The 19,982-nt window shown below is 52.2% G+C and overlaps 1 protein-coding gene across 1 annotated transcript in view; it reads right to left on the reverse strand.

Annotated features, from left to right (window-relative positions):
- The window catches only part of P2RX3 (purinergic receptor P2X 3), a 30,299-nt gene that overhangs the window by 5,836 nt on the left and 4,481 nt on the right, over positions 1–19,982 (reverse strand). Inside the window, exons 2-8 of the mRNA XM_081064692.1 lie at positions 15,158–15,293; positions 14,649–14,720; positions 14,350–14,413; positions 13,556–13,649; positions 13,177–13,254; positions 12,572–12,713; positions 11,823–11,959 (exon numbers count right to left, since the gene is read on the reverse strand). Of these exons, the coding sequence (XP_080920818.1) occupies positions 11,823–11,959; positions 12,572–12,713; positions 13,177–13,254; positions 13,556–13,649; positions 14,350–14,413; positions 14,649–14,720; positions 15,158–15,293 (723 nt within the window). The remainder of the gene's footprint in view (positions 1–11,822; positions 11,960–12,571; positions 12,714–13,176; positions 13,255–13,555; positions 13,650–14,349; positions 14,414–14,648; positions 14,721–15,157; positions 15,294–19,982) is intronic.

The raw sequence follows: 19,982 nt of genomic DNA on the forward strand, positions 1-19,982 counted from the left end.
CAACAGGCAGCCGAGGTGGGAGCAGGGTTCCTATGTGGCCAGCCCTCGAGCTCCCCCAGCCTCCTGGATTCCCTCTACCCAGCATGCACCTTTGTTAATAATCTCTTCCGTCAGACACACCCCTTTTGAGACCACCGGCTGTTTCCTCCCAGGACACCATCCCCATTTTACAGAGCAGGAGGCTTAGGCCTGGAGAGGTTTATGAGGGTCAGGAAGGAATATAAGAGTACAGGCCGCACATCTTCCATCTCTGCCTGTGCCTGGGCACGGCTGCTTGGGTGCCTGCGTGACGCGCCTGTTACCTGAGTGAGGATAAAACTATTCTGTGAGAAAAGGGTTCCCTGGGGAGCCTGATCTGGGAAGGTGTTTCCTGTGGGCTTTGCAGCTGGAGGGAGAGGCAGGATGATTTTCTCTAAAGAGACCCAGAGTGGAAATGAGAGCAGCCCCAGGAAAAAGGCTGAAAGAAGCACAACTACCATGTACCCCCGACACCTTGCCCGACAATCAACTCTAACGCGTCTTTTGGAGCAAAAATAAATATAACACCCAGTCTTATTATAGTAAATACTGGTCTTATTTTCTGGGAAACATGGTGTCTAACCCTAAGAAGCAAAAGCTTGGAGGAGAGACATAGAACCGTCTGTATAAATAAAGTCAGTTATGTATGGGGTGGGGGGGTGAGGGGGCAGACAGCTTCACAGACCAAGGCAAAATGGAATGAATTCGAGTTGCATCAGCAGAAGAGGATGGACTCCAGAAAGCAAGTGATTTCTAGAAAGATTAGGAGGTCCACAAACATGATTCTCCAAGGAGGCTTCTTGGGATATTTTAAAGAAATGTACAAAAGAAGCATCTGGAACAGGCAGAAGGCTCCAGGGAGTCCTTACTGTGGCTTTCAGGTTGGCCTGAGGCTAAGTATGGACCATCACCATCTCCACACCCACCATGCACAGAGCACCAAAAAAATATGCAAATCTCTTAATATAAGTATCTTAGTTAATCTCAGGAAGAAGGTACCAGTGATCCATTTTATAGATAGGAGACAGATGAGAGGTAATTGGCTTGAGCTGGAATTCTGATCCACACCAGCAGCTCCAAAGTCCTGCTCTTAACCCTGAACTGTCCTGCCTCTGAGCTCTCAGTGGCCGCTAAGGACACAGACAATCGTGGTGCCAGATCTCAAAGCCCTTCCATGTTTTGTGGCCTGTCTCCCATCCCTGGAGGATTCAGGGACCTTGTCTGAGATCTGAGATGTGGCAACCGATGCCCGTGGGGGCTGGGCAGGGGTCGCAGGGCGGGTCACGGATGTTTGGGGCCACGCTTGGGGAGGTCTGCTTTCTTGGCACTGGGCTGCAGCCATGAAAAATGCTCTGACATCGACTCAGAGAACAAACAGTCAGCATCCGGGCACTGCTGTTCAAAGTGAAGGCTGGCTAAATTTATCCTGAGAAGGAATGTGAAGGGAACAGGGAGAAAAACCAAAGCGGACTTGGTTTGTCTCCAGCACCTGCCTTCCAAGAGGCAATAAGCATGATAAGATCATTATCTCACCCACCACCCACCCTCGGAAGAGGCTTGGCAGGGCTTGGCTCTCTTCCTGGGTGGGAGGGAGGAAGCACAGCGCTCAGGGAGGAGGGCCCAGGCTGCACACGGAGGATCAAGGAGTTCTGACCTCTGCACTGCAGTGTGGCCGAGAGGATGACAGAATGTGCCCCAACCCTGTGGCAGAGATGGGCTCGGTGATCCCTGGGGTCGGGTCATCCTCCCTCTTGGCACACGTCTGGGCCATGTTTCCCAGCCACCTTGCATTTACCCTGTCTCCCCGAAAATAAGTCCTAGCCGGACCATCAGCTCTAATGAGTCTTTTGGAGCAAAAATTAATATAAGACACGGTCTAATGTAATATAATATAAGACCAGACCTTATATTAATTTTTGCTCCAAAAGACGCATTAGAGCTGATAGTCTGGCTAGGACTTATTTTCGGGGAGACACGGTGTCTAGCTGGGGGCTCCTGACTCCTCGCTGGTGAGGTCTGTTACCTCTGGGCTGAGGTGTGTCAGAGCAGTGAACTTTCTTCATCCTTCCTTTCCTCGTGGCCAGTTGCTCAAGAGCCAGGGGACAACTCAGGCCCTAGGGGAGACTGAGTGGCTGGAGACCAGCTCCCTGAAGACTGAGTGGGGCACCCCCACTCCCTCAGGGACCCACAGTGCTCTGTGCCAGGAGCAAGAAACAAACCTTTGTGTTAAGGCACTGAGATGAGGGGGTTGCTTGTTACAACAGTTAGCAATATTCACCGTTTACAAACTGCTGGGAAGCCTGAGGCTCAGGGAGGAGAGGGACAAAGAATGCGTTAAAATTGGCCAGTTATGCCAGATTAGAGCATGGGGAAGGGCAAATTCCAACAACCTACATTCCTTGGACTAAATCCACCTAGAAAGGCAGAGATCTGGGTGTGGCCTTCTGACCCCAGGCAAGAGACTCAACCTCTCTGAGCTTTCTGTCTCAACTGAGCCTTGAGGACTAGATGAGATAGTGCCAGACGACCCTCCCTTTTCTTTCTCCTCCTAAGATCAAGATAAAGTGAAATAATAATATCTGCATTTTCCTTAACCATTACATCTCCTGCCACCCTGGAGATAATATGGGCAATAAATAACAGACAACTCAGATGGAGCACTTACTAGATGCGGGCAGCGTGCTAAGTGCTGTACCCTGTTACCTCATTTAGCACTCAGCAACCCCACCGAGCTCAGTACCACTGCGATTCTGATTTACAGACGAGGAACCAGGATCAGGGAGGTAAAGGAACTTGTCTAAGGTCACAAAACCAATAGTCAAGTGAGGGGAGCTGGGATTCAAACTCAGGTGGTCCAGTTCCTGAGCCCACATGCTTAGCCAGCATTCTAAGCTGTTCTTTTTGTTGCCTGATTCCTGTACGGTCCTGGCTAATTTCTTTTAGCGCTCCAGCGTGGGTGGGTGGGTGGGTGAGTGGGGGTTCTTTTGCATTTGTTTGCAAGGTGGGTACCCCCATCCAGAGTCACTGGCTGGTAGAACAGGAAATGTAGGAGAGTCATGAAGTGTCACAGAAGGGCCCCCAGCGTCCTCATCAGAAACGGGGAAGGGCTGAGCTGTACCACACCTGGCCCTGACTTCTCCCAAATCCTCCGATTCCTACCTCTCCAGCTTTGGTCTGGCTCGGCAGTGGGCTGGGTGAGAATGACACCACCACTTCCACACCATGATCTGAAGTACAGACCACCCTGGCCTGGTCCACACCCCTAGCCTTATCAGCAGAACCTCTCACTGCCATGCACCTCGAGTGCCAGCCATATCACCTGCCTTCTGTGGCTCCTGCACACACTTCCTAGACATAGACTCCTGGGACTTTGCACGTGCTGTTGCTCTCCGCCCCCCTTCCACCTTGCAAACTCCTGTTCATCCATTAGGGCCCGGCTCAGCGGCCTCTCATTTTTTCAACATTCAACAGATAAATAGAGCACACTTGCTCTATGCCAGGCACCTCTGATACACCAGTAAGCTCTGATTTCTCAAGAGGGAGGGAAACAGTCATCACACAGTCCCATAAACAGCTAAAATCGGACTTGAGGGCTGGGAAGGAGAAGGGTGCCATTCTAAGTGCACAGCTAGCGAAGACATTTGATCGAGGCTGGTGGGTCAAGGAAGCCTTCGTGTGAAGTGACACTAAAGCGGAGACTTATAAGGGTGGAAAGTTGTAAGTCAGAAAGCCAGGGGTGGGGGCAGCCTTCCTGGCTGAGGGACCCACGAGCCCTGTCGCGGGAAAGGATACCATGTTTCTGAGGAAGTTGAAAGCACTAATGTGCTGGGGGACCAAGATGCCTGGAAGTGGCATTGTCCCGTCCGCCTTGCCCTGGCTGGCAGAGCCCCACGTGGGTAGTGGGTATGTCTTCCCCATCCCACATGTGGCAATTTCACACTTGCATCGTGAAATTGTCCACGGTGGAGTATTTACACCACAGAAATCGGCAAACACTGAATCAGGATGCTGGGTGTTTTTTTTCCCCCTTCGGAGAGGCTGTTCCCTAGGGCAGAGCCGGGGCTGTGGAAACCCCTGGGCTTCCTGTCCTGTTTCTGCTAGGATCCAGGCCTCTTACAGTACCTGCCACACCAGATTGCGGTTGATAATTTGGACTTCTGACTAAGAGCCAGCTCTCACTGTCTCCCTTTGCCCGATGGCCCCGGGGCAGCAAATGTTTGCTGGAGGAATAAGTGAGTTTTCAGGGATTCCTGATGTCTCACAGATTGACTGGAGTAATATTGGCCTCCAGGTTTCCTCCTACTGACTCTGTCTTCTCCGAATTTTCCCAGTTCTTCAGGTGGAGTTAGTATACAGTGTTAACAACAGGCTGCTTCTCTCCCAAACAAAACATCCTGCTTGCAGCAGGCTGGGTGGAAACGTTGGCGCTACAGGTGGGAACCGCCCCTGAGGACAGGAAACGGCGAAAGAGCTGGGACACTTACTCCTGCTAAGAACTAAGCCAGAGGCTTCCATGCCCATGATTCCATTTAGGCTACACAACAACTCAGTGGGCTAGTTGGTGGCTTGGGGGCTTTGAAATGAGACAGTCCTGGGTTCGAATCCTGCCGTTGCTACTTGAATTAGTGTGGGGACAGAGCCAGGAGTGCAGTTTCCAGGCGTTGGCCTATGTCGTAAATGGCCATCAACTGTGATTGGATGGTCATCAGCTGTGGCTAGTTGGCCGGCAGCTGTAACCAGTGAGCCATTGGCCACTAATATAACTGCTGTGGCTATCCTAGCAGAAAAATGGTGGGCTGGTGAGAAGATGGTGGCTGAGCTAGCAAGCGGTGGAGTGAGGGTTGCAGATCGTGTGGCTCCTGCCTCCTGTGTCTCCAACCCAGCCACCAGTGAGAATATAGTGGTCTGACTCCCCTACTTATGGCTCCGTGGGTATTCCTTTTTGGCCTCACCGTGTCCTGCGTTCTGATGTGGGGAGCGGGAGCTGAGACCCCGCATGACACCCTGCATGACAATTAGTTTACATAACCTGAGGTGAATTACTTTGCCTCTCTCTCTGAATCTCAGTTTTCCCAAATGTGCTTGGGAGATGATGGCATTCACCATAGGGTTGTTGAGTGGATTCGGTTTGTGGCTGGAGGTGAGGGCCGGGCACAGAGCCTTCAGTGACTATTATCTACTATTATCACCAGGTAAGTGTCAGACTTTACAGGCTGCTGTGCCTGCAGCTGGAATCTGCGGGGGGGGGGGGGGGAGGGCACTGGGATCCAAAGCTCCTGCCCAGCCCCTGCTGCCCTCTGTGAAGGAACCCAAAGGGAGAGTACCTTGCATCCTCAGCAGGCTGGGAGCTTGTTAGGCTGGTGCCTGTGGAAGCACCTCAGCAGCTGAGGAAAATCCTCATGACTGTGCCTGCGATGGAGCCAGAACTATCAGCAGACAACACCGCCTCAGAGGTGAGAACACAGCGCCTGCACTGGGTGTGCTCGAGCAGTAAGGGAAGGAAGCCTGGGGGTGGGGGTCGGGGGCACAGGCAGGGCTGGAGCTGCGGGGGTTGGGACGGCCACCTGAGCCCAGACATTTGAAGGAGGGGATGCTGACTGATGTGCTGATGACCCCCAACTGCCCCTGACTGGCTCTGGCCTTGGGAGCCCAGCAGGTCCACCTCTGCTGGCAGCATTCCTGCCCCCCTTCCCCTCTGGTTTCTGGGGGGTTTGGTCAATGGGAGGAACTGGCTGGGGAGCAGCGGGTGGGAAGGAGAGGTGGGGTAATTATTCTGCCCACTGTGTCACTGCTTCCTATAGTTGTGCCTGTGACTCTGTGGCTCTGACTGTTGCTTCTGTCGGGGAGCCAAGCTCCCGTTCCCCATGCTGGATACCACGGGGGTAAGGGGTGGTGAGAGTGTCCTACTTTGTTAGGCCCCGCGTGTCTCAGCTCCCCTGTTGTGTGGAGTTCTGCACAGACCCCAGCTGAGGGTGCTTTCCCAGCAGGACCCTCACTGAGACACGTGTGTGGTGATCAGAAGGGACACCCCAAACACGGGACCAAATCAAACAATTCTAAGGCCTGACAGTGACAGGAGACTTTCGAGTGTGGGGGAGTGTGTGTGTGTGTGTGTGTGTGTGTGCGCGCGCACCTGTTCCCTCTGGCCACAAGCAGCAATAGATATAGAGTAAGTACAAACATCAATTAGCATAATAAATCACTTGTCAGGTGTGCCTCTGCAGGGCAGTGTGGAGCCACATTCCAGTGTGCAAAGGTCTATAAATAATAGTGCCTGCCTCAGCGGCTCGCCTTTCCAAAGCCCTTCCCCACACATCCACCTGTGTTGCTCAGACTTTTAGAGCCTGAAGGGGACTTAGCGATTATTACCCTTAACCAGTCCATTTTCCAGAGGGGGACTGAGGTCCACAAAGGGGGTGAGACTTGCTGAAAACAGCACTGCACATTTGTGTCAAGGCCTAAACCATGGCCCGCACATCTCCTGACCTACAGCCTGGGCCCTCTCTGCTTCACCTCTGCTTCGTCTTATTCTTGGCATGCCCCAGAGCTACAACTATCTCTCTATCTCTATCTCTATCTCTATAAACATTTTTGTTCTTTGGGTTTAGGTTTATCACTTCCACTAGATTAAAAATTCCCTGATCATAGGAATTGGAACTGGTCTCCTTCATCTCTGCGTCAGCCACAAAGCCTGCACATGATTCATCTGGAGGTTGGAAGAGATCTACAAAGCACTCCCCACACTGGCCACAAGAGGTTTCCCACCACTGCCTGATTGCCTCCGGGGAGAGGAAACTCTCTACCTGTAGGTAGGAGTGGCCCAGTTTCCGCTTTGGGCAGCTCCAACCGTTAGAGGCGCTTCTCCACGCTGCGCTGACATTTGCAGCAGGCGGCAGGCATCAATGTTTGCTGAACAGAGAAGTGTTTTTTATCACGATGTACAAATCCCTTAGAAGCGCTCAGACATCTGTTTAGAAATGATCCCATAGAGTGGCGGAAATTCCTTCCTAAAGCGGAGACCCGTAACTGTTACAGCAGCAGGAAAAACAGCAACACACTTTTGGGATCCGGATTGGACTTACGAAGGAAAACTTGGGTTTCTAAGTGAAGGAAGTGGTGTTCTCAGCAAAGCTGTTGCCTGCTGGGGAGTCATTTTGCCAGCCAAGATACACGTTTACAGTTGCATTTATACTGATAGGGAAACACCTCCTGGCAGAGTCACTGCATGTGAGGTGGGGCAGCCCCCTGAGCAGGCTGGGGCTCCTCCCGGTCAAGGAGGGCCCCGAGCGATATTTACTCACATCCTAGGAGCCTAATCAACCTCAAAGGCAGACATTTAAAAAATGGTTTGTTGTTATTGTTTTTAAAACATATTACTATTAATTTATCTTTAATGAAGCATGGAAAGACCCATGGACGCAGAGCTAGAAGATGTACCTGAGAGCCGGGTTACTGACTGTCCACTCCAGAAAGTAATCTTTTTGGCCTCAAGTTCCTCATGTGTAAAATGGGGGGGGGGTCCATACCGTAGGTCCTGCCAGCCTACCTGTGGTTGTGAGCACAGGCTCTGGACCAGGCCGCCAGGGTTTGGATTCTAGCTCCAGCATTATTTGCTGTGTGTCCTTGGGCACATAAATGAAGTCTCTGAGCCTCAGCTTTTCAGCTATAAAATTCTCCCTCTTCAGAGTCAATGAGATAATCCATAAAGAGTGGTTGATAAGTTCCTGGCTCGCTGGTAAGCACTCAGTGAGTGTTACCTGATATTTTCTAACATGGGTTGTTGTGAGGGTGCGTTAGACATTAAAATTATAAGGGACTGTATAAATTTAGGATCACTCTAATTGCCTCACCTCCCATTGTAACCCTAAAGGAAGTGAAGAGGAAAACAGATCAGGGAGAATTCAAGCAAGTACGCCCCATCGAAGAGGGCCTTCGAGTGTTTCTGTGGAAATGATGGAAATGGCTGCTTTTAACGTGTAATTCTATGACTTTTGGAAGGAGAGAAACCCAGATTGCAGAAGGAATGATCAAAGCCAAGGGCACACTTCGATTCCAGCTTTGTCAGTTGGCCTAAGATCTCGCTGATCTGCACGTTTCCGCACGGAAACAGAGCAGGTGCCAAATTTCAGAGCTTCACGAAAGCTACTGTGGGTACGCTTCCAACACAAAAACGATCACCAGAAACACCTCCAGCACCAGGAACATCTAGCAGCTGAACAAGTGTTTTCCATCCCAGACACCAAGACAGGAAATCCTAAATGGAGTTGCCTTTTAGTAGCAAAGCTGTCTTAGAAACAAGAACCAGACACTGCTAAATGCACCATTTTGCTTCTCTCCCGCCATTCCAGCAATGACTGGGTTTATCTCTTAGAGATGAGCTGCCTTTTATTTTTTTTTCCTGAAAGTAATGTGATAGGACTGTAGTAATGTGATGGAAGGTTTGCTAGAGGCAATGGCTATCGATCAGGTCCCTGGGTTTGAGTCCTGATGTACCATCTTAATTAGGGGCTGTCTAATCTCGGGCAAGTCTCCAAATCTTTCTCAGCCTCCTGGGAGGTGGGGGTGGGTGGGCAGTGAGCTGTGAATCCTGTGAAAAATAGGTGCGAAAGGGCTCTGCGTACTTAACTCTGGGGTCTCTTAATCTGAGGTCCAGGGATAGACTTGTAAAGCTCTTGGAAGTCCCAGAATTTTATGCTACATAAATGTAAATGCAGAGGAAAAGGACTGGAAGGAAACTGACCAAACTGTGGGGATGTTAACTTCCTGCAGGGAAGCAGGACGGAAGGAAGCAGGACGGAAGGAGTGAAGGGTGCCCATGTCATTACTCTGTATCTATCCGTTTTGCTTGGAGTTGTTACTCTGAGGAATATAACTTATTTGTAGAAATAAAGTATCCTTTAGAAAAAGAAATTGTCTGCAACATTGTTCCTGTTTATGAATCTTTTTCTCGGGGCAATCGGTGGTCTATATTTTCATTAGGGGCATAACAGATTAGAGACGTGTTGGGAAGGGCTGTGATTTTGCGAGTGAACGTTGTCAGGGCTTGTACTGGACATCAGCGCTCCTCCCTTCCTGACCCTGCCCTGGGCTGCCTCAGCCCTCTGCCTGGCTTCTGGCGGGGCTCAGCTGGGTGGCAACTCCTGTCGGGCGACCCTTTCCTCTCTGTCTCCGGGTTCCAGTATCTGCTTCCTGCCCTCGCCCCTTTAGACCTGGGCCATCACCAGTGTCCTCTTACTGGCCCCAGGCACTGTGCTATCCTTTGCGGTTTCTCTGCACCCTGCCTACACTTCAGAAACAGTCCCTTTATTAAAGTCTCCTCAAATTACCCAATTTGCATGTGCCATCTGTTTCCTGCTGGGACCTGATTGATACAGTATTTTTAATTTGTCTTTGTACCATCTCTGCCTCACACACCCACAGCTATTCACTGACACTCATGCACATGCACTCACGTGCTGACAAACTGACATACACATTCACTCGCAGACACCCACACTTACACACTTGCTCACACACTCAAACTCCCAGCACTGCTCCCAGCACTCCGAGCAATGTAGAGCCTCTGCTGAAAACCCTGCTCTGGTGAATGGACGGTCCCCCTGTGATGTGGCAGCCCTGCTCTGGGGTGCCTGTCACTTGCACACCACTGAACTGGCAACTCTCTCTGGTTCGTATGTTTAGAAATGCTACATTTTGTCCACTACTAATCCGGACAAACGCATGAACTGCGCACTCTCAAGGTACTTGGAAAGACGCTTCATAAAAACACCAAGTTAAAAACAAGTTAAAGGCGTGCTGGAGTCTTCAGCCACGCAGAACAGACTTAGAAATCAAATAAAATCTTTCCACCATCCACATTCTCATCTGTAGAATGACCACCTCAAGTCTAGGAGTCTCCAATGGGTCTTCAACAGCTGTAGGTTCTCTAAATTCCTGGTTCTGGAGGCAAAGAGCCTCAAAAAGTGTGTGTGTGTGTGTGTGTGTGTGTGTGTGTGTGTGTGTGTGTGTGTGTGTTGGAGGGACTTTTGGAAAGGAGCTGCAGAGGCAACTAGTGATGGAGATGCGAGTCTCTAGCTACCTCTGGATGTCTGAGTTTGGATGTGAAAACAAAACTGAATCTTGGCTGAATGGTCCCGTTCCTCCAGAGCAAAAGGCTATGGTAGCACATTGAACAAAACCTGGCCTGTGTTGGAGAGGGAGAGGCAAATGAATTTGTTTGGGAGACAAAAGGCCAGGCAGCTGCTAGTCTTTTAGCCACCTCATAGCACAATAAACTGGAGATAAAGAACCCCAGACCAGTTCTTTAAATGAAAGTTGCTGTTCCCAAGCTGTATGACACCACTAGTCGGGGTCTTCCTAATAGTTGTATTCTTCCTAAGCTTTCCTGCCAAGTGAGTTTTTTTGGAAGACTGAAAAATTCCCAGTGGCCAGAGGGAAGTTCTGAAGATGAAAACTTGCATTTTAGATCATGAGAATTTTATTAATATGTTACTATTTTAAGCCACCATACAAAATCCTTTGTATTGATTTCAGTGTGATGTTCCCGACTGAATAAATATGCCAATTTCTGCCAGGGAGCCAAACAGTATTTTTAACCTACTTTAAAATATGTGTTGTTTCCTATGATTTTTAAAAGTTTGGAGTTGATTATGAAAGCACTTTCAATTTAAAAAGAATTCTTCTTTCCAGAGAATATACATGTACGTTTTACACTATGAAATCTAAAGCTTAATGAGGATGATTACCTTTGAAAACTACAAAGAAAGGTAAAAAAAGGTGAAATAGTTTTGTTTTGCTTATGTATGTCATTATGTTGGAAAATAGCACTACAACAAAGGAAATCTGAGTAACAATTCTTTGAACATATAACTGAAATATATTCTTATACATAGTTTTTCCCCTGATCACTGCCTATTTAGCCAATTTAGTTTGTTTAGCGTATAACACTGTGTACTTAGGGCTCTGCCAAAACATCAGGATCTTCAAAAATTAAGAGGAAAACAGAACAGAGAGCTCAAACTTTTCAGACATTGGCTGATAGGATCCTCAAGATAATAACGATACTTTCGCCATTTTATGGATGGGGAAATTAGGAGGGGAGAAGGTCAAGGGCTTGTTTCAAGGGCTTTCAGCTGGTTCCAAATAGCTCATCCCAGGTTCCTCTCTTTCCCTTTCTTCAAAGTGGAGGTGGGGGCATGGGGTCTCTTGTATCTCAAGGCCATTGGGAATATCAACTAGGTGACAGGAAAGACTGCTTTGCCTTCTTGTTTGGAAAGACTTTGAAGAGCTAACGACTATTGTAAATGTTATTTTGACCCGGATGAAATTTCCTGGTTGTGGACAGAAATACAAAATTTCCATCTTGTTAGATGATACCAGCTATTGCCCTTGCTTTGCAGAGCGAGAAACCTTAGAAAATTCCAGCACAGGAGAAGGAATGGGGCTGCCGTTTGTGACCTAGGTATGTTACAGAGTCAGAGCCCGAGCCAAGAACCTGATCAGAATCACAGAACCCAACCTTTCAGGAGACCTTGGCCATCAGCCTAACTGCTGACCGACCTGGAGCGTGAGTCCTTGCTGTGCCCCGTTCCAGGGATGGGGGCCATGATCTCACAGGCTGGCCTGTCATCCCCGGGTGTGGGGAGGGGTGCTGGCCGATGTTGGGAAGTCCTTCCTAATTTTGAGCAGAAACCTGATGTGGGGACGTGGGACCGTTTCTTCCCGCACGCGTTGTTGCTTGGGGTGTCGTTCTTTAGAACAGCCCTTGCCGCCTTCCCCGCCGTCCCACGACACTAGGGGATTACCTGAAGTTGTAGCCTGGGGAGACGCTGCTCTTCTCAGAAACACTGTCGAGTCTGGTGAAGGAATATTTGGGGATGCACTGGTCCCAGGCCTTGTCCAAGTCGCACACCCAGCCGATCTTAATGCCCAGAACCCCGCCCTGGAGAAAGGGGGGCGGGTGTGAGCTCCCCCACGGAGCTCCGGTCCCTGTCCTTGGCCAGGGTGGGGGCGGGGCCGTGGCAAATAGACAACTGATTTCTTCGCATTGTCTAGGTGGAGAACGAAGGTAGGGAGAACAAAAGTGATTTGTGGTCGCATGATGCTTAGTAAAGAAGTCCAGTAGCTCAGGGTGCGAGCCCCAGAACCTCTAAATCGCGCCTTGGGTACCTTCAGCCCCTTACCTACATCACGGGAGAGGGGAAGTGGCCACAGATCCACTTTCCCCTCGTGTGGGCCTTGGCAGAGCTCTAAGGTCTCTGTACCGGTAGGTGGAGCGTGAAGAGGGGGATGGGAAACTGGGCTTGGGGGGAAGGGGGCGCGAGGCAAGGCCACTCGGGAGCGCTGGGCGGAGAGGGTCCAGGCCCGAAGGCAGTGGCAGGCCCGGGATGCCGCCAGCAGGGGGCGCTGCCTCGCCCCGCGCCCCTCCCCGGTGTCCCCGCGGGCCGGTGTCCCCGCGGGCCGGTGTCCCCGCGGGCCGCCGCAGGGCCCCACGGCCGGGATGGGCTGACCTCCCCGGTGCGCTCGGGTCGTGGAAGAGTGACTGGGTCCTCACCGTGCTGGCCAGCTTGGCAAAATCCTGCCCCGCAAACTTGACCACGTCCCCCACCCGCAAGATGGGGCAGAAGGGGGCCTTGTCCGGGTGGAAGCGGCAGGTCTTCAGGTCTGCAGGGGTCAGATTGGGAAGGAGGTTTCCCCTGGGGAGGAGGACAGGAGAGAGGAGAGGCCCAGGGTTAACAGGAAGAGCGTTATGCACCAGTTTTTCTCCAGCTTTCCGGAGCCTCAGGGCCTCTCCACTCCCACGCAGGGGGATCCCACACCCGAGCTTTTGGACACCTGCCATCCCCTTCACCTCTGTCCCCGCATCTTTCTTGTATCTCCCGTCACCTTCTCTCCTGCTTTAGAGTCATGAGTGTTCCTATTTAACATCGCCCAGGCTCCAGCCTGGGGCTCCTGAGGGGCTGGTAGGGAAAGCAGCCCCAGAGTCCACCTAACACTCAGTGGTCAGGGCGGCTGGGAGATTGGGAATCGGAGCCCCAGGGAGATGCGGGAAAGTGGGGGGAGGGGACGGGGTGAATGGGCATCTCCACGCTGAAATCCAGGGGCCTGGGTGGGCTGGGTGCACTGCCTCTGGGCCTCAGGGAAGGAGCTAGGACTCACTTCTCAAAGTTGAAGAGGGGGAAACGGATGCTGTTCTTGATGAAAATAGTGAAGTTCTCAGCTTCCATCATGACAGGCCTGTGGGCGAGAACAGGAGGAAGAAGAGGGGAAACAAGGGTGCTTTTACCCCAGGGACGACCCTTCCTGGTGGACATCTCCCAATGGACATGTGGTCATGACCTCTGACCTTGGGTCTGAGGGTCAGAGGGAGAGGAAGGTGGCAGGTGAGATGAGCTGGGGAAGATGCTTTCCTGAGGCACTTTCCCACCCCAGGTGGACACTACAAGAGCCCCTGCAAGCTCAGGGGTGCAGAGCTCCCCACAGTGGCACAGGAGAAGTGGGTGGGGTCTCTGTCTTCCCGTCTGGCTCCAGTCCTCACATTTCCACTGTGTCCACCTCGGTGGGGCACCAGCCCTGGATCTCACAGGTCCGGAGCACAGAGCTGTAATTCACACAGCGGCCGGTGAGGAGCCCTGTGAGGGTGAGGACACAAGTGCTGGGTGCTCGGCTGGCCCTTTGCCATTGTCTTCCCCACCCCATCCCTACTCATCACAGACCTGTCCCCATCCGCCCCACGGACCCAGCAAGTGGAGGGAAAGGACAGGCAGGGCAAGCGGGGTCCCCCTGTGGCACCCTAGCCCTGCACAGTTCTTCCCTCCTCTCCTCCCAGCTCTAGGCCAAGCCAAGTAAGGTGACAGCCCTCCCCTCACATGGTCCAAACCCCAGCCATCTGATGACACCTGTTGTTGTCCCCCAGTCACAGCACGTTCTTCCTTACCTCTCAGCCTCTGCTGCTGCTGTTCCTTCTGCCTAGAATGCCCTTTTAAAGGCCCTCTGCCCTGCCAACTCCTACCCATCCTTCAGGCCCATCTCAAATGTCACCAGTTCTAGGAAGCCATTTGGGACAAATCTCTCTCCCTCCCCTGGCTCCCTCAGCACCTCCTTGTAAGCACTTGCCACCTCATGCATGCCTGTTTGTCACCAGCATCCCCGTCCTGGGAACTCCTCTGGGGGCAGCCCCCCTCCCCCGGTCTGGCACACAGTAGGCATCTATAAATGCCAGCGGAATTACATGGAATTCTGTAATTCTCTCTGCCATGGGGGGTGTGCTGCCCTCCAGGGTGCCACTACTACCTTGGAGTTGTGAAGGGGTGGGGAAGGGGCTGCACTCACCCCCACCTGGGAAGCGCTCAGGCCCGCACTGTCTGTCGGACACACAGCGGTACTTCTCCTCGCTCTGGGGAGACAGGTGCACAGGGGGTGAAGGATCCTGTGCCGGCCCTGGGTGAGCCCCTTGGCTCCCACTGGCCCCCACAGCCCATGGCCTCTGGAGGATGGAGGTCCGGGACCCAGCTCCAAGGCTGGACCTTGGACCTCTGCTTACACCCACGCCCCTCCCTGTCACCGCTCCTCTCCACCTCCAGTGGTTTCTTCCTTGACCTGCTTCATTCAATCTCCCTCCCTTCCCTCACCTCTGGGCAGAATCCTTGCATCTGGTTTTCAGTAACAATCATCTTGGTGATGATGACAAAGACAGAGGTGCCCTTGGGAGGAGAAGAATGGAGAGAGAAATATGCAAGAGTACCCATCCGAGGCAGGGCTGTTGTTATCCCCACTCTACAAATGAGGCAACTTAGGTTCAGGTTAAGAGATTTGGCCAAGGTCACATGGCTAATAAAGGGCAGAGGTGGGGTCCAAACCATGCTCTTCCAACCACCCACCTAGGCCCCTCCTGCCACCGCTGTGTGTCATCCCTGATTACAGGACAAGTTGTAGCAGAGCAGAGGGAATGACTAATGCTGCACTCCGGAGGGCAGGCCCAAGCCACCCCATGCCTTCCAGCTGCTGAGGGGAAGGGGTGCTCTTGATCACGGATTCTGCTTTGGGAATACCAGCGGCACTCTCCTTGCCTTGTCCCCGCCCCTCCAACCTGCCCAGTGTCTGGCTGTCTACACAGCCACGTGGGGTCCAGGGACCATACCTGGGGTGGGGTCACATAATCAGATACGTCCATGACTCTGTTGGCATAGCGTCCAAAGCCCTTCACCTTGGTTACCACGGAGGACTCAATGGCTGTGTCCCGTACTTGGTATGCCTTCTCGTGCAAGAAAACCCACCTGGGCAGGAGAGCAGGGATGCAGAGCAAGAGAGAAGGATGGAAGTCCCTCAGGGGGCTTGGAGGGAGCTTCTTCCTGCCAACATTGGACGATGGGGGGATCTGGCAGGGGGAGGCCTGTGCTGGAGGGGTGTGTCGTGAGAGTGAGCAGGCTTGTCTTGGAGTCGTGTCTCTCCGTCTTTCCCCCCATTAACAGCTTCAGAAGCATTTTTAGACTTCTTTTTCCCCTAACTGTGCCCCCCTCCATGAAATTCTAATGCAATAGATACCAGTTTATGCACTGTCTGTATATTTGTACTTTACACATGAAAAGAGTGAGACATTTTTTATTCCTCAGAAACCCATGTTCAGCCCCTCGAGGACGACATCACCCCGTTGCTAACGCGCCATCACCCCTGCAGATGCTGGAGGTCCCCCTCTCTGGCACCAGAGAGAGACGGAGCAGAGGATCCTAGGCCTCTGGCCCTGGGCATCCCAGACTTTGTTTATCCTAAGTGCCAGCACATAGGAGGTGTTCAATAAACAAGTCGGTGAAGGCCCCAGGATAGAGGAGGAAGGGAGGGGCAGCGGCTGAGCCTTTACCTGGCAGGAACCAGGTGGAGTTGGGCTGGAAGGGAGGAGGGGCCTCTAATCTTATTCCTTGTGTTGTGCTGCCACCTAGTGGACATTTACCTGTGCTGGCCTCCTCCTGCTGCTGCTAGCCATCACCGGACCACGAGCATCAGGGAGGGACCCTTCCCTTCTTCCATCCCCACCTCTCTTCCCAGACTCTTGCCGCCCTCCCGAGCAGCAGGAAGGGCCTGCAGACAACGCGCCCAAGGCATTTCTGTGAGGTGCCTGCCTTTCCATTTGAAATCACCCATCACAGCCCTCAAGGCTCAAACCACTCTGCAGGCCTCAATACCATGTTTCCAGCCAGAGACGCAGTCCCATTCGTCCCTGACAGCACACGGGAAGGCAGGTGCTGCTACTGTCCCCATTGTACAGATGCGAAAGCCTCATCAAATATGATTGGAAAGTGCTGTGCATTCAGTTTCGGAGAAAAACTGGTGACATCGTATGGAATCTAGGACCAGTCCTTTGCAAATGCTGGGTTAGGGTCATTTTCTGCATTTTCTGGGTGGTACAAGGTTGGAGAATGGCATCAGATAAAGATTAGTGGAAGGAGCTGGAGACGGTGTAGTGCAAAGAAGATAAAGCTGGTGGTGGGGGGGGAAGCCCCTGAGGGCATCACGTGGGCTGACCTGAGGGCTTTGTAAGGAGGATGGGAGCCCAGGAGCTCTCTGACCCTAGAGAGTGGTCCGTAAGTGGGCTGCTGTGGCAGGTGGTGTGTGCCACTGGCTGGGAAGTCTCAAGGAGAGGCCTGATGCCCACCTTCCTTCCAGCTGGGAAGGAGCCTCCTTCCTGGGGTGGGGGAGGGGGCGGTTGGACTGTATGACCTCTGGGGTCCCCCAATGTTGGAAAATGCAGAGGGGATCAGCTCCTGGGTCATTCTGGGGTCACAGTCACTTGTGGGATGGATACCTGCCCATCATATTTATGTGGACACAGGCCGACATTTGCAAGCGGCTACTTGTTCAGTTTTCAGTGAGAGGGTTCAGCGTTATCCCCGTAACTGGGGCCTCCCTCACGTGCTTGAATTCTGCATGCTGTCTTGAGTGGGGGGGAAAGGCTGGCGTCACAGCCAGTCTGACAGATGGCTCCTAACCTGCCACCTGTTTTATAGCTGCTGCCTTACAGCAGGCCACATCCTGAGTAATGCCCCATTAAGAGCTATTTGAGTGCATGTAAAAGGCTCTTACAAACACCACACACCACGTCTCTGTGGAAGTCCAAGGAGCCCGTGCCTCACTTCCTCAGCACTTCTCTAGAGGGGAGGGATTTCACCAAGTTCTCACATGGGTGTGTGGCCCACACAGACACCCCATCTGCCATCTTCTGTGCTAGCAGCAGAGAAGGGAGCAACTGTACAAGTGAGCGCTAAGAGCTCATGGACTGGGGCCCTGCAGCGTGAAGGCAGAGAGGTTGAGGCCCCGGCTGTCCGCTTCCAGCTGAGAGTCCTGCGGTCGCAGCTGCTGTCCACGCACCCGGGTGGAAGGCACGGCCACACACGCCTTCTGGAGCCTCAGCGTGCTGGCCACAGAATGAACACACCTCTGAGTGCTGCTCTAATGAAACGCTTTCCTGAGGACCCTTCACCAGTTTTTAAAGTCCAGGAACACTTGCAGATAAGCGGAGTTCAGGTTATTATTATCATATAATCAACACAGCACGCCAAGTGCTGTACATGTTAAGGATTCATCGAATCCTCACCACCACCCACTGACACAGCTTTGTTATTATCATTATGTTACAAATAAGGAAACTGAGGCATAGTGTGGTTGCTGACTTGCCAGGAGGGTATGTGGGTTCCAACCCAGGCCAACTGCTCACAGCTACCTCACGATAGGGTCTTCAGCTGTGTCCCAGCCCGGGCCCAGGCCACGGCGGGCTCCCTGAACTGGATCCTGGGCCTTGTCCTGCTGGCCCCTGCCCATCACCAGGGACAGCATCTCCTAGCTTAGGAAAATCTCAGGAGGAAGGGCCGAGGGATCGGAGGAACAATTAACCAATCTCTTTCCTCCTCCTCCTCCTTCAAGGTTCCCTCTTGTGCCCAGTGGGAAGGAGAGGACACATCATAATTCTCTCTCTGAGTTAAATAACAAGTGGAAGAAATTCGGTGGCCCCGCGGGGCCCGAGGACGTCATCAGGGCAGCTTGAAATAAGGGGATGCTTCATTTCCAGAACGGAGAGGGAGTCTGTCTCCAGAGACCAGAGCTGAGGCGATAGGGCAGAAATGAGCCTTCGATTCTTGGCATTTACTCTGCTGCTCTGACTTATTTTTTCTCATGTTCCTGGTTTATTATTTATAGAGCGGAAAGCGGATGGCAGCTCCTTGGCAGGTGGGATGTGCAGGAAGGAGGCCAGAGCAGCATCCCAGCACCCTCCTGTCCACCCCCAAGAGTCAGGGAGGAGGCCAGGGAGTGGGTGTGAGGAGTGTGTGTTGTGTGTGCTGGGAGGAGAGGGGTCTCTTAGGAAGCTGTGAGCTGAGCAGAGGGAAAGGGGGAGGCATGCTGGGGAGTCTGTGAAACAACAATAGTTACCATCTATTACTGAGTCACCCAGCTCAGGAAAGGCACTGACATGTTACCTCCCCTCGCCATAATTCCCTGGGAGGGGCATTCCTCAACTCATTTTCCAGATACGGTGACTGAGACGTAGAGACGTAAAGTGACCATCTAAGCCCCACTCCTAGTTGGTGTCAGAGCGAGGCTTCTAACCAGGTACCTCCCCGTGGTCTCCCCATCATGGGGCTGCAGTGAGGGGAGAGGAGAGGCAAGAATGAAAGCCACTCATCTCTCTAACCTGTAAGATGGGGTTCCGACAGGTGTTCCCGCCACATCTGTCACCTAGTGTGCCAAAAAGGTGCCTCAGGGTGCTTGCTACCTTGGGCTGAGAAGATGGGATGGGGGTTCCATGAAGTGGGAATTCCAGGCCCTTCTCTTTAATCTAGAGCAGCTTCCCCTTTTAACTGCTTTATGTATTGTGCCTCCACATAAAATCTGAAGTGAGGCTGACTGTTATGAATCGAAGGGGTTGGCTGTGCAAATGAGGAGTCTGTGTATAGGGTCTTGCAGGGGGTGAAACTGGATGGGGAGGGCAGGGCTGTGATGGGGTCACATGCACCATCAACTGCCACAGGTTCTTCCGATGGATGGAGCACCAAAGGGCTGGGAATATCCTCTCTGCTACTGTGCAGGGAGGCGGCTTCCTCCAGGAAGGCCCTGGAAACCAACCCCAGGCCAAGCCCTGAGCAGCATTCCTGGGGACTCAGGCCCCAGGGACCTCCTCCTACTTTCTCCTCAGGTCCCCACAAGATCCAGAAAAGAGATCGGCTCTTAGGAAGTCCCGCCGGATAGAAAAGGCTGGATGACCACGTGGGCCTAGGAAAGGCCATATGAGAAACACAAGGTAAGTCCTGGCCTCTCTGTGAACCTGGGATCGGTAAATTCCAGGTGGGAATTCCCACCCATTCTCAGGAATATCTTTTGCTTTCCCGTTCCCAAATCCCAAGAAAAGTTGGTTGGGAGATTGGGAAAATCGGCTCCTTGAACCCAGGTGGTTGGTAGTATCGGCCATCATTTTGTGGAAACGATTCATCGTGGAGAACAGAAAACAGTTTATATCTCGTGATTCAGGAACGGGAAAGAGAAAAAAAAATTCCTGAGAACGGGAATTCCTGCCTGGAAACCCTAGGAAAAGGAAACCAGTGATGAAATGGTGTCAAACAGAGACACCTGAGGCTAGAGGTGGTAGTGAGAGCATGTGTGGGGACAATTAGGTGGTGTGTTGCTGTGAGTACACATGTCCTAGGTAAGATTATGCATCTGGTCTACCCGGCAGGCACACTATGAAAGAGATTCAAGTATTAGTTAAGCATTAACATCACAGCATTAAAAATCCTTTCACATTCTATTGAGTCCAAGTCACAGTCATCTCTCTCCATCTGATTGCACCACCTTTGAACACATTTTCCTGCCTCCACTCCTACCTATTCCAATCCATTTGTGTATCGGCCAAAGCCATCTTCCCAACTCAGATCTCATCATGTCTGTCTTTCTCAATCAATTCTCTCTCTCTCTCTCTCTCT

Source organism: Rhinolophus hipposideros, assembly GCF_964194185.1.
Source record: "Rhinolophus hipposideros genome assembly, chromosome: 10".
In the NCBI taxonomy this organism is placed as follows: Eukaryota; Metazoa; Chordata; class Mammalia; order Chiroptera; family Rhinolophidae; genus Rhinolophus; species Rhinolophus hipposideros.